General features: G+C 37.8%; 1 protein-coding gene across 23 annotated transcripts in view; it reads right to left on the reverse strand.

Annotated features, from left to right (window-relative positions):
- Window positions 1-14,838, reverse strand: part of SLMAP (sarcolemma associated protein) — a 158,384-nt gene that overhangs the window by 59,200 nt on the left and 84,346 nt on the right. For all 23 annotated transcript variants that reach the window (XM_048856649.2, XM_048856638.2, XM_048856640.2 and 20 more), the window contains exons 5-9: window positions 12,208-12,244; window positions 10,157-10,219; window positions 3,291-3,386; window positions 2,878-2,949; window positions 589-729 (exon numbers count right to left, since the gene is read on the reverse strand). In XM_048856649.2, coding sequence (XP_048712606.1) covers window positions 589-729; window positions 2,878-2,949; window positions 3,291-3,386; window positions 10,157-10,219; window positions 12,208-12,244 — 409 coding nt within the window. The remainder of the gene's footprint in view (window positions 1-588; window positions 730-2,877; window positions 2,950-3,290; window positions 3,387-10,156; window positions 10,220-12,207; window positions 12,245-14,838) is intronic.

The raw sequence follows: 14,838 nt of genomic DNA on the forward strand, positions 1-14,838 counted from the left end.
GGTGGTAAGAAGGAACTGAGATGGTGCACGGCTGGCCGGGCCCCTTATACCAGCGAATACACGCATGACTCCAGAGAGAGCTAGAGACAGCCCAACAGATAGCACAAAGGGAAAAATCTCTGGCACAGTGCACGCAGCAATAGCCCGAGTTGTCGTTACATTATTTTACCAAAAATCTGAAGCAGCATCTAAGCTTAGATTCCCCTAGTAACTACATCGCCAAGAAAGGGGTGAAATGCACATTTAATAACAAAAGCAATAATTAGCAAACTTGTCAAGAGAAGTAACAAAACAAAAAATAAGCGTATTTATATGTCAAGCCTTAAGTTTATTATAGTGCCATAACATTTCATGATACTTTCCACTGTTTTCATTACTGTGCATTAACTTCTTCCTTGTTGCTTAAAATACTGTATAACAGGCAAAACGCACATCTCCAGTACTCTCCAGTATACTGTTCCTAGAATACTAATACAACAAACATATACTGGTGCAGTGCAGGTGCTAGAATAGAGTAAAGGACTAGCAGTTGGGAATATTCAAATAGTGCTACAACATTGATTATAAAAATAAACAAAATCTAAATACCTCCACTTCGGATAGTTTTCTGACCACCTCAATTTTCTCCTGAAGGACCCGCCTCAGGGACTCTTTGGCTGTTGTCTCATAGTTGTGTTTGTCTTCCTGTAATGCTACCAATTCCTTTCGTATACTATCTTCTGTTTGACTCTGTAAGTAGAAGTTTAAGATAGCAGAGCTATATCTCAAAACACTACTCTATTGTAGGTTAACGTTTTGTTGAACATACAGTAGTTCTCTCTATTAAACTACCATTAAAGATCTACTTTGCCAAGAATAGAGGAACAATTTTGACAAATGTAACAAAATCTTAAGGGCAACAATATGTTCAGTGGCTTTTTGTACGGCTGGGTATAAACTGGTAAGAGACAGGCATTTGCTAGAATGTTTAGGGCAGCAGACTCGAGAACCAGAATTCATTATTAAAGTAACAAAAATTAAAACAAAATCTACTCATTTCTATCAGTGCGCTACCAGTACAGTGTCAAGTTTAGCAGACCTAAACTTTGACATATTAGTATATGACAGAGGTCCCACTTGGAAGGTCTAATGTAGGTTCTTATCTTACAGGATTTTGTTTTTTCTCTTTTCTAAATACAATCCAGGCTGTCATAAGATAACAATGAAGAAAATAAATGGTACACAATGTACTGGCAAACTAACAGTAATCCAAAAAGAAAAGGAGTACTTGTGGCTCCTTAGTGAGCTGTAGCTCACGAAAGCTTATGCTCAAATAAATTGGTTAGTCTCTAAGGTGCCACAAGTACTCCTTTTCTTTTTGTGAATACAGACTAACACAGCTGTTACTCTGAAACCTAACAGTAATCCAGCTATCGAAAGCATGCTTGCCATTCTGTCTCTAAAATCTCAGATGTCATATTCACAAAGAGAAAAGGAGTACTAGTGGCACTTTAGAGACTAACCAATTTATCTGAGCATAAGCTTTCGTGAGCTACAGCTCACTTCATTGGATGCAAAGAATTATTCAAGTTTACATTTGAAAAATTTGCATCCAGAGCGAAGAGGCCAACGAGCACTGATTGTTGTAGGAAAAAACCCTAAAAAATTTGACTACATATTTACATGTATATGCCTAATATAACACTATTCATGGTAATAAACGCTGAAAACTAAGTTTTAGCTAGGTTGAATGTCTTTTCCTGGCATATTTTTGGCTATGCACAAGGTCCCAGAAAATGTTGAATAAGAGGTAATATGAAAACTTTTGATTACAATTACCATTTTGTATAATTTAGGTTTGTCAAAAATTGCTTAAAGAAATGTTTTAGTGTGAAACTTTGTAAACCCCATTGTTGTGGCCACACAGGAAAACAGACAAGACACAAGGGTGTGGTTTAACTAAGCCACAATTTTTATCTGGAAAATATCTGGCAATGACCTGCACTTCACAGTTTATCAGTCTTTTTTTAATTGTTCCCAACATTTTGGTAAGCCTGCCATCAGCCTTCCCCTTTCCCTACTTGGCCTCTGCCTGTTGCTGGGACCTCCACCACCTCCCATATGAGGTTTAAGGGCCGGCAAGTAAAAAGGGGCCGGTTATCTTCCCGCTGTGCCAGATGATAGGACTGCCAACCCCCTTTTACTGCTTCCTTGAGGGAAGCCTTCCCCTAAGTCCACTTCCAGCTCCAGTTTATCAAGGAACCACACTGCTCCATTGAACAAGTACCTTCACTGGACGCCTGCCACCTGTTAAATTGTGACAATTTGATTTACCTCATTATCTACCCCAGTGATGCCTTAACCTGCTCCCAGTAAAAACAAAAACCAAAAAAACCAAAACATCCACTCTGCTTTGGCCAATCTGTCAGGGAAAAATTCTTTCCCCAGCCCCAACAAAAAACAGCACATATGAAACCCAATCCTACCCTAATCTTATGCATGAATGGAGTATGCACTGCTTTTGTGGTGAGAGTCTTGGCTGGGAGGAGCAGGGTACAAATACACAACCGACATGCTGATCTGCATCCTCACCTGAGCCAGTCCCTGCTGGTTGCTCTTTGGTCCAGGAAACTGAGCCCCCCCAACACCCATTTCCTGTCTATTCCTTGAAATCCAAGGCAGTGGGGGCAATCTTAAAGGAGCCAGGACACTTTTCTCCTTACCAGCCAGCCAGCATCCCACCACACTGAAGCTTCAGTGAGCCCATTTGAAAGTTTGTGCTCCAACTGCACTGAAAGTTTGCTTTACAATAACTATTTAATTTTCAAAGCTTTCAGGAGGACACTGCCATTCAACTTTCCTAAATACTATATGATTAATCTGAAGTGAACTACCTACTTTTGAACAGGCTTGTAATTGGTTTCCCATGACTTCTAACCTTGATAGTAGTCTGTCTTCATCTATTAAAGCCTGTTGGAAAATATAATAAATTTAAACTAACAGAATAAAACAAAACGTTTATATGGTTTTTGCATTTCACAGGAAAAGTCTAGACATTAAATATCTGAAAAGGGTAAATACCACTTCCTTAAGAGACATTCACTTTAGAAACAATTAATAGTACTGGTTAGTTCTAAGATAAACATATGTGTGCACTTAGTCTATTAGCAGTAATGTCTCCTTATCAGTTAAGCGAGATAACCAACCTTCAACTTTTACTCATTTATTATAATAAATTGAAAGTTACCGTTTATAGCCCACTGTATATTAAGTTCTTAGGCCTGTACATTAAAGAGAAATCTTGCAGATACCTGCCAACTAGTATCTGAAGCCTCCTGTGTGACAGCAAGCAGTCGCTGAAGGGTGGCCAACTTCTGTTCCAACATTTGTTCCCGATGTAAGGCTTCCTACGATGAAAATATAAATGCAAGCAGGTCAGTTCAAACTAACTATTGGAAAAAACAGAAGCAATGTAATGTATAACCAAATACTACTAAACTGAAAAAAGGGGGAGGCAGGGAAGATTGGAAGATTTTAACTCATATGTTCAATCATTTTAAGTTATAGCAATGCATTAGCAAATTTAAATTCATTTTTATTTATACATATTCCTGTAATTGTTTAAGTGAGCTTAGATTCTTAAAGCCATCCTTTTCATACCAGTTCCAGATGCACTGAATGTACCTGTCCTTTAGCGTAAGAATATTTTGACGAAGTCTCAATAGCAACTTATTGGTGGGTTCTCTATTTGTAAAGGCTGGGGATAAAGCCCTATTAAAAGTGATTTTGTAAGATTATGCTGGAAATAAAGGACTAGAACTTCATTTTACCTTTCAAAAGTTAGATTTTACAGAAAGTTACTATATTCTATTCTAAAGTACATGCTTTAGGAAAAAGTTACATTATATTAATCAATAACATGGATCAGCTTCCATTCCATCCTGTACATATTAGAAGAGTAATGACATCATGACACTTTGCTTCTTATAACTACAGATGAATAAAGAGAGAAACTCAATTTTTATACTGTGTAGAAGCTAGTTTAATGGTAAACAAAAATTAACTTAGTGGTGACACCAGGAAAAGACTGCTTATGTTCACATTATGCATTTGATGTAAATTTGTTTGGAGAATTGACTACAAAAAGGAACAGTTTTTCCAAGACTTTCAGTGTACCTTATGGACTAATTTTTATAAAACTGTTTTAAGATATAAATATTCTTAAATATAATTAGGCACAATGCAAAAAATTCTCTGATATATTCACTGCTCCCCATCAAAAAATAGGCCAGCAAATACTGATTTTTAAAAGGCAATATTACTTCTACTTGCGAGCTACTATTAACTTAGCAGTAAGTAATATTTAAATAAATACATAATAAATCTGTAATTACATCTGACAAAAATAAGAGCGTAATAATACATATATTGATGTGCATGCAACGTGTGAAGAATGACAATACATATAATGAAGTCAAGAGCAAGTTTTTCATAGAACCTGGTAGTATTTTAAATATGAAGTATTATATAGGAGATTCTAACTATCTTTTCTGTTAAATTACGTGAAAATGCCAAACTAAAAAAAAAAAGGCAGGCTATGTTTTTTCTTTCCACAGATGGAAGGATCATTTTGAGTTCACGACGGGCTTGCCTATATGGCAAGTTACTGTGCTGCAAACCAGGGCTGAATCTACAGAACACCAGCTTGCCGCACAGTAACATCCCATGTGGACACTGCTACAATCCAGGAAAAGTTCTTGAGTACAGCTTAGCATACTGCTATTTCAGAACATAGTACGCTGAGCCACAGTCCCAGACTAGGACTTTCACTTCAGCTTTTATTTAAAAGTAAGTATCTAGCCTTAGCTTATCTTTAAAATATCAACTGCCTGAAACAATAGCTCTGAGGTATGACCTGCCCCACTCATCTCTGGATGCTAACTGAAGCATGGTAACAGTTTAAATGTCAACATTAACTATTTTACTGATGAGTACTTTATAGCAGGAACAGTCAGTGGTGTGCTTATCCATCACTGTTCAATGCAATGACCGTTATTGGACTATGGCAATGGGACAGCTAATTGCTGGGTGAAAAATTAGAAAGTAAAGTTCTCCCCATCCCTGCAAATCACTCCTACACCTGCCCACATGGTGCAAGGAAAGAGAAGCAGCATTTAATGTCATCACTAGTGACAAAACCTTCAACCACTTCCTGAAAGCCCAAACTCCCAGACTCCCTCCCACACTTTTACAGGTACCAAATGCCCCAATTTTTCATTATCCCATTTGTTAAAACTTCCTGTTCAAATCTATTTGCCCTTCTCTAAAACCCAAAATAGTACTAACTTCATTGTAGAGGTTATGTCAATATTTAAAAAAAAAAAAACAGTGGGAGAATGAAAATATCAAAATGAGGGAAGGGCAGCATAAGTATTTTAATATTAAAATAAATGTAACACCATCATGATCATTAATTTTCATAATTCACAACCTCAACTTTTTACATATAACATCTGCCTCAGAATTTTCAGCTTTCTACAGAACTTAACACTAGAGAGCTATAGAAACCTTATCACATAATTTAGATCCAGCTTGTTATTGTGCATACTACATAGGCCCTTATTTTTAACACTTACTCCTGGATTCTGTGCCACTGGAATTCTGTGCCATTACACAATGCAGAATTTTCCAGGAACTTATGTTGTGCGCGCAGAATTTCCCTCTCTCCCCCCCCTTCCCCCGTCCCCTTACAGAAACGGGCTGCAGAGCTGCTGACCACTACTAGGGGCCTCTGAACCCAGCAGAGCCCAGCTTGCAAGTAGAAGACACTGCCAGGGGATGAGGGAGTAGAAGCTGGAGGGTTCCTGGCAGCTGCAGTTCCCAGTGCACCCTGAAGGAAGGAGGCAGCATGCAGCAAACTCCCTGCAATCCCGGGACCCAGCATCAGTCTGTTTCTCCCTCCGGATTCCTGGGCTCTAGAGGGAAGAGGGTGGGAGCCTCTGGGCCAGGGGAAGCCCCCATGACAGGGCTCGGGGGTAGGGAGTGTGAGCGTCTGGGCCAGAGGGGCCCTGCAGCTGGGCTCTTGGGGGGAGGGAGGGAAGAAGAGTGTCTGGGCCATGGGGAGCCCCACGGCTGGGCTTGGGAGGGGGAGGGGGTAGAGAAGCAGGAACTGCTCCTGGGGGGAATTTGAGTGTGTCTGTATTATTACAGACATACTTGCTGACAGGTATTCTGAAATAAATTAAATTATTTTGGTAAACTGGCGTGATTATATAGTGTTATTTTGACAAATAGAATTTGCAGAATTTTAAAATTTTTTGGTGCAGAATTCCCCCAGGAGTAAACACTCTCAGAACACTTATACACTGAAATGTACAATCAGGATCATCTCTGAAATGTACAGTCAGGATCATCTCTGAAATGTACAATCAGGATCATCTCTAACAGGCAACACACTCTTTAAAGTATATCTACAGAGTGTAGTTTAACCTTTTATTAAACACTGCCTCTAAGGGACAAGTTTTTGTCAGTCCTCTGAATCAATTTACAACCATATATACCATGTAAAAACAAACATTGATTCAATTATATGTATAGAGTGGGCACAGCTTTTTTACATGTACACAGTAACATGCATGCACAAAGGACCAGCTAAAATGTCCAATTGGTCATTTCCACACACAATTACAATAACTCCACACAAACTGTCCATGCACATTTTCATGTGAATAATTTTTAAAATCTGGACTTCTTATACAATGCTACACTCTTCTACTGAACAATATTATAGTGAACTTTCTAGCCACGGTTACTTTTGCTTTATTCAAAAGAAATTAAAGCAGTATGTTATGAACATTAATGGAGGTGTACAATATGTTGCCATATTGAAACTTTCATAACCTATTCTGTCCTTCATTAATTCATAAAGGATTTCTTAGTTATAGTAAATATTTGTATAATTTAAATATTTGTATAATTTGCATATGTAAAATGGAAGTCTGCTTTCAGGAGTAAAATGGGAAGTACCGTACTGTGCTTTTACCATCTAATTAGATTATAAGATCTTTGGGGGCAGGCACTGTTTTTGTTACGGATACATACAATGCCTTGCAGAATGGGTCCCCATCTCTGGGACCTCTAGGCACTATCATCATATAAATAGAGCTTCCATTATTATATGAGTAATCCTCCTACTGTACCTATTAGAACTGGTTCCCTTAAATGAACATTATGCCATCTTGAACTTGCATTTCACTAGCAAATAAAGGGCTCAATCAGGAAACAGGGCCCCACTCTGATAGGCCCTGTACATACACAACAAAAAAAGTCAGTCCCTGCTTCAAAGAGATTACAGTCCAAACAGTTCAAAATTACCATGTGTAAACTAAAAACAAAAATGGCAGAAATGTAATTGAAGGTAGAGAGAATTGTCAGAAGGGATGATTTACACGTTATTTTCAAAGAAACATTTATTTCTACAATCCCTCTTTAAAAAGGGTTATTTGGATACTATGTATGCTCTGTCTTGTGACCCATCCATAGGTCCCTCAGTAAAGGTGACCATCAGTTTCAGAGTGAATAACTTCACTTGTATATTCCCAGTCATGTCACATCCTACTCAGTAAAGTAAACATAGGTAAATATAGGTGTTCTGCAATTCAGTGACATTAAAATCTAGTTACATTTAGCAAGGCAGAAGGAGGAAAGTAGCGTAAATTATGTTAACTGAGCACCAGAAAAAAGTACTGGTTTTATAAATGGTTACCAAAACAGAAAATAAATGAATTATGTAACAGAGTCAAAAGCCTGAGCAGGCTCTCACACCAGAGTAAACAAGGAATAACTGCTGAAATCAGTTACGCCTATGTGAAATCAGTGTAAGTGAGAACAAAGCCTTGTGTGTCTTGAACAAACAAGTTTACAGTAGGCACCTTGTCCAATTCTAGTACAAGTTAGCTACTCCATTAATTAAGCTTAAGTGAAAAACTAATTTCTAAACAAATAGTTTTAAAAGTTCTCCTTCAAGCCACTAGATGGTGCAGTTTACCCTTCTCTATTCAGAGAGGCTTGGAGCCACATGTATCAGATCTTGAAGAGTACCAGAAATTTGGAGGTTTCAGAGGAACAGCCGTGTTAGTCTGTATTCGCAAAAAGAAAAGGAGTACTTGTGGCACCTTAGAGACTAACCAATTTATTTGAGCATGAGCTTTCGTGAGCTACAGCTCGCTGTAGCTCACGAAAGCTCATGCTCAAATAAATTGGTTAGTCTCTAAGGTGCCACAAGTACTCCTTTTCTTTTTAGAAATTTGGAGGTTACTTCTGGCAAGAAGAAAGCTCTAGTCTCAGATTCTCAAAGTATGCTATCTGCAAGAAAATGTATATAAATATCAGTGTGTACACATTTATAGTACACACAGATCATGCTCAATATAATCAATAAATGAAATAAATTACCAATATCTGCAATTCAACTACCTTTCTGAAAAAGTTAATTGCCATAAGCAGGGTTATTTCCCAAGAAAGAAATCTAAATCACAAGATTTTCAGAGATCAAAGACTTATTCTGTAAAAATCTTTACATAATCTGATGGATGATCTTATAGGGGAGTGAGCAGTATGTTATCGGATGATCTTAAGTCTTGCACACATGCTCAGAGTCTAACTGGTTGACATATGTGGGGTCGGGAAGGAATTTCCCCCAGGTCAGATTGATAGAGACACCTTGCAGGTTTGAATTAGAGTAAATGGTGGAGTCTCTGTAACTTGAAGTCTTTAAATCATGATTTGAGGACTTCAGTAACTCAAGCCAGAGGTTAGGGGTCTATGACATGAGTGCATGGGTGAAATTCTGTGGCCTGCAATGTGCAGCAGGTCAGACTAAATGATCACAATGGTCCCTTCTGACCTTGAAGTGTGTAAGTCTAAAGTGTTTTATTCGTAACATGCTACTAGATTAAACCATTTCTAAACCTTTTCTATTTTTAGAGAACTGCAAGATTTACTAGGTGAAGCCTAAAACAGAATATGTAAAGATTTAGAAATAAGATTGTCTATTGCACTGCAAGCCAGGTGATATCAGTCCAAATTATAGGTCAAAGTCACTTCTGCTTACTCCTGGCACTTTCCCATCTAATCAGTTTGATAGAGGAATGCAACAAAGCACATATTTGCCTTTTACCTCAGAGTAGCTTTATGATTACCAGAACTATTTGGCACTAACAGCAAGAAGGTAGCAAGATGCTTTTGCATGCCTTAGAGGAACTTTGGGAAGCATTTCTAAAAATACACACAGTTCCACAAATCCAGCTATTATTATCGACCGCACAGATCACGATTCACAGTTCAGAACATAAATGTTACTTCCTAGTTCCAGAATCAAAAGGAAATATGCCATACATGCAAGCTAATCCAACATCCCTTTCCCTTCAGCTTTTCCAAAAGCTAGAATTTTCTTTAACATACCTCTTCCTCTCAGAGGAATTATAATTCTTCCTACAACCAACCAATCTACACATAACCTACATTTATTCTACATTTTGTAGAAAGGAGAACAAAAATAAAGATAAAAATCTATTTAAAAGAAAAAATGGAGGTTAAGTGATCGATAAAAAATTATTTCTTTAAAAATCCAGATATGTTAATGCATTTTAGTATTTCCCATTCATATTCTCCTATGAATTTTTTCTGGTTATACTACTAAAAAGCTTCACAGACAGCCCTTTAATAATTTTCGAGTTAAAATGATTCCAAAGAAGAATTATAAATACAAGGTTGGAACCTATTCTCAATTCTAAGAAAAGTGAGGGAGTACCAGATTTATGTTTATACAGATGCATATAGCATATGAAACCACTATCAAGTCTGCAGGGATGTGCATATATAGAATTCTATACTTATGCAAGCCAAATAATTTATCTGTAAAAATATTCATAAAAGAAATGATGATACCATATAAGGGCAATTACCATATATTTTATGCTGTTTTCAACAGAAAAGGCGGTTTATAAACACTAACAGTTAAGAATTAACTGAATCATACTTTGAACATACACAGGTGTACACATACACATGAAAGATTTACATTCTAACCAAAGATTAACTACTTGGTTGTGTTATTTGCATAAACTATCAAATTAATGAGTAAAAAAGGAATGTCTTCATAGAAAACCAATTTTACCTGTAGATACTGAGAAAGCTGAAACAGTTCCTGAGAGTACATACTGGGAGTGTTAGCAGCAACCTATGAAATAAGAAAATATTATCAAAATCATGTTGGGTATTCTACATCAAATTCAGACAATTCAAAGTGTATCTGTAAATATTTAAGAAAGATCACTGCCTACCAGTTCTTTTTCCTCTTAGCACCTTTACTATTCTACCATTACTGTATTGTTGTTTATTGTTTGTATTACAGTACTACCTACAAGCCCCAAACAGGACTGAGGCCCAACTGCACTAGGCTCTGCACAAACAGATACTGAAAAAAATCACTGCCCTGAAGAGTTTACCATCTAAATTAAAACACACACAGACAAATGCTTGGAAGGCAACAGATGCACAGCAGTGAAACCACTTGCACAAGATCATACAGCAGGTCAGGGGTAGTGCTGGGTACTAAACCCAGGTCTCCCAACTCCTAGTCCAGCGCCCTAACCACTTGGCCATGCTACCTGTGATATATTCTATTCTAAACAAAGCATCAGTCTGCACAAGGTTCTTCCACCACACAGAAAAAGTGCAAGGCACATATCTGCAGTATGATTTTTGAAAAGTTCTATCTAAATAGTAGCTGACTGCTCTTAATATCATCTGATGTCCCCCCAGCATGGCTGAATGGTCATGGAAATAAATCAACAATGGACTGATTCAAATGAAGAGTTAAAACCAATTCAGTCAAAAATTTTGGGTGAGGCTTCATTACTACCTATGTTTTGCAACATACCAAGGACCCCAAAATTTTCCCTAGTGCTTTGTTGGATAATGACTCTTGCATAAGGAGGCTTTAGAGTCTGGCTTGGGCCAACTTAGAGAAAGACCTACAAAACAGCAGAAAGTCATTCTCCTAATCATGCTCGACTCTCTCCAGACCCACCAAGAGCAGAAAACTCATGGGAACAAGAGATGCGCCTTTGCTTCAATACCTGATCTGCCATCAGATTTGGAACGGGTGGAGAGATCTCAACTAAGTTGGGGCTTTTGTTTTGTTGGGAAATATCTAATACATACTTAAAACAGGAATAATAATAATAATTAAAAAAAAAACACTGCCAGACACAGACAAAAGAGAAAAGGAACGGGTTCATAAAGACAGTTTGTCAGGCAGAGGAATAGATATCAGATTATTTATAGCCTTGGGTCAGGGCAGGTAGGGGCTTGAGGTATACATGTGCATCCCCCAAAGGGTCAACCAACTCAATATAACAGTCAATAAATGCTGTTCTTGTCACTTCACTGTTCCTAATCTAATCTAATCATCTCTTATCCACTGAGTAAAGGGCTCCATAACCATTTTTTAAATAGTATGGGATACCACTGCCTTATTTTTTAAAAATTTACAATTGTAGAAAGAAAAGGAGTACCTGTGGCACCTTAGAGACTAAAATTTGAGCATAAGCTTTTGTGTAGCTCACGAAAGTTTATGCTCAAATAAATTTGTTGGTCTCTAAGTTGCCACAAGTACTCCTTTTCTTTTTGCAGATACAGACTAACATGGCTGCTACTCTGAAAACCTACAACTGTAGATGTCACAGTAGTTGAGGTGGGATAGAACGTTCAGTCCTCGTCAAAACTCACATTGTCTCACAATCCAAACCATAGAGCATTCTGCAGCAAAAGCCATCTTTCATGCCAGTCATTTTGCTCATGTCACTCCCCTTTTTGAATCTCTCATTGTATCTGTCCTATTTCATCAAATTCAAGCTTCTTGTTACCATCTTTGATGCTCTATAATTCTGCCAGTCTTGATTTACCTAAGCATGTAGTGCTTCATGTTATTTTGCCAACATTTCCACTCCGACCACCAGTGGAAAAAGTAGAGTATTCCCATACCATAAAAACTCAGCCTGCCATGCATATACTTGTGATACTGAACGAATGAATATCATTTAATTTTTTTAAACAGTAATATTAAACCATGTAAAGTAGTCCAATGCAAGGCACACCTATAAGTAGTTAGGTTTTTCCTATTCTTTCAACTTTTTAATTAAAGACCGAGTACAAATGACTTACCTTGTCAACAGGACTTGGTAATGGAGCATGGATGACACTGAAAAAAGAATTAAAACACCTTATAATCTGTTCCGTAACAGAATTATGCAAGTAAACATCAAGTACGGAACAGCAGTTCAAAAATCCACAGAACTATCAGTATTCCTGTAAATGTTTAACTTAGGACATTCTTCATTTTTAAGTTCATTCTTAGAGAAAAGTCACAGAAGTTAAAAATACTGTTTTTATATCTTATGCTCACTACCATTTTGTGAATCATACTTTGACGTAGATTTTTCCAATTTAGTTTTTAGTTCTAATCTAAAAATTAAACAAACAAGTGAGCCACTTTCTAAAACCTCGATCACTATTTTTATATCATATAATTAGATAAAATTTTATATGTTTTTGAAAATAAAGAAGATTTGTTAAGGTTCAAATGCAACTTACATATGGAAATGAATAACATGCACAAAAACATGCACTTACAGGCACTAGATAAATCACCCTAATATACAACTTTACTGATGAAGAAAGAAAATGTTATACAAAAAGTTGAATGAACTAATCTTGTCCAAGGAAATAGCTACTTTTTTGTACAATTACACATTTGAACAACAAGAGCAATTTACATAACTTCCGAATTTTAACAGTGTTGTTGTAGCCTGATTGGTCCCAGGATATTAGGGACACAAGGTGGGTGAGATAATATCTTTTATTGGATTTGCTTATGTTGGTGAAAGAGAAAAGCTTTTCAGTTGAGGCAGAGCTCTTCTTCAGGTCTGGGAAAGGTACTCAGCATCACTGCTAATACAAGGTGAAAGGGATTGTTTAGCATAAGTAATTAACACATTTCAAGGGACCATTCAAGGTGAAGTGGCCTGGTAAGGAAAGGAAGTGGGGGAGAGCAGGTGGGCAAAGGTAGTTTTTAGTGGGTTACTGATTGTTGTAATAAACCATAAATCCAGTCTCTCTATTCAATCCATGATTTTTAGTGTCTAGTAAAGTTACGAATTTCAGCTCCCAGGCATGTCCCCATCCTTAATTAATTAATAAATAAATAAATTTTTAAAAAAAATCTTTCCTGAGCCCTCCTCTTCTGGCCTTCAAACAACTCACCCAAACTCTCAAAGCTCATCATCAGAAGCAAGCTCCCCACAGACTAGGACACACCTACTCAAAGCAGCACCAGACCCTGCCAGAACAACAGATATATCAACACCCGACAACACACCTTTCAAGATCCCTGGGTCCGATACATGTCTATCACAACATGTGGTCTACCTCATCCAGTGCACTAAATGCCCCAATAGCAACTATGTGGGCGAAACAAGATAATCACTGTGCTCTTGAATGAACTCACACAGGAAAACGATAAGACAAAGACACCACCACATCATCTACGGGTGAACACCTTTCACAAAGCATTCATTTGATATCTGACTTATCAGTCCTCATCCTCAAAGGAAACCTACACAATACTTTGAAAAGAAGAGCCTGGGAGCTTAATTCCATAACTTTGCTAGACACTAAAAATCATGGACTGACTAGAGACACTGGATTTATGGTTTATTACAATCATCTGTAACCAACTAACAAACCCCTCCCAGCTCTCCCCGCACAAGACTGGAAGGGTGAAAAAGGGCCACTTCACTTTGAATGGTCCCTTGAAATGTGTTAGCTACTTATGTTAATCAATCTGTTCTACCTCATATTTAGCAGCGCCACTCTGAGGGCAAATTTATACTTAAAATGCTGCATCAGCGCAGCTGCACCAATGCAACTGCACTGCCCCTGCAGCACTAACAAAGACACCGTAAGCTGACAGGAGAGCACTCTCCTGTCAGTGTAGTTAATCCACCTCCATGAGAGGCAGTAGCTATATTGGCTACACAGTGCTGGGGGGTGGGGGGGAAGGGGGTAGTTCAGTATAACTAAGTCACTAAGGGGTATGGGTTTTTCACTCTCCTGTCAGTGTAGTTATAGTGATGCAAGCCTGTGGCATAGACCCAGGCTTGGTCTACAGAACAGACTTACATCAGTATAACTATGTCACTCAGGGATGTGTAAAATCCACACCCAAGTGTTGCAGTTACACTGACCAAACTCCTGGTACAGACAGCGTGATGTTGACAGGAGGGCTTCTCCTGTCAACATAGCTTCCACCTCTCTGGGAGGTAGAATACCCACTCTGACGGGAGAAGCTCTCGCATCAGCATAGGTAATGTCTTCACTCAGCGCTACAGTGGCACATCTGTGTCGCTGCAGCACTATATCCGTAGTATATACTAAACAAGCCCTTAGTTTCCCAGACCTGTAGAAGAGCTCTATGTAAACTCAAAAGCTCCTCTCTCTCACCAACAGAAGCTGGTCCAACGAAAGGTATTACCTCACCCATCTGGTCTCTCTAATTTTAACTAGTAATGACAGTTTAGATTCCCATATTCTGATACAGAAGTTGAGATTTAGAAACCAAATCACACTAAAATAGAAATAATTTCCTATACTAAGTAATGCTGACTTAATTGAATCACTTCAGAATAGCATGTTAAACCAAGTTTCAAAAAAGTACATTGTTTTCATTCATTAGAAAACAATGATTTAATAGGATGAAATTCAATTTGATGTTTAATTCACAGTATAGTAGTAAAT

The sequence above is a fragment of the Caretta caretta genome, chromosome 7 (assembly GCF_965140235.1).
Source record: "Caretta caretta isolate rCarCar2 chromosome 7, rCarCar1.hap1, whole genome shotgun sequence".
NCBI lineage: Eukaryota > Metazoa > Chordata > Testudines > Cheloniidae > Caretta > Caretta caretta.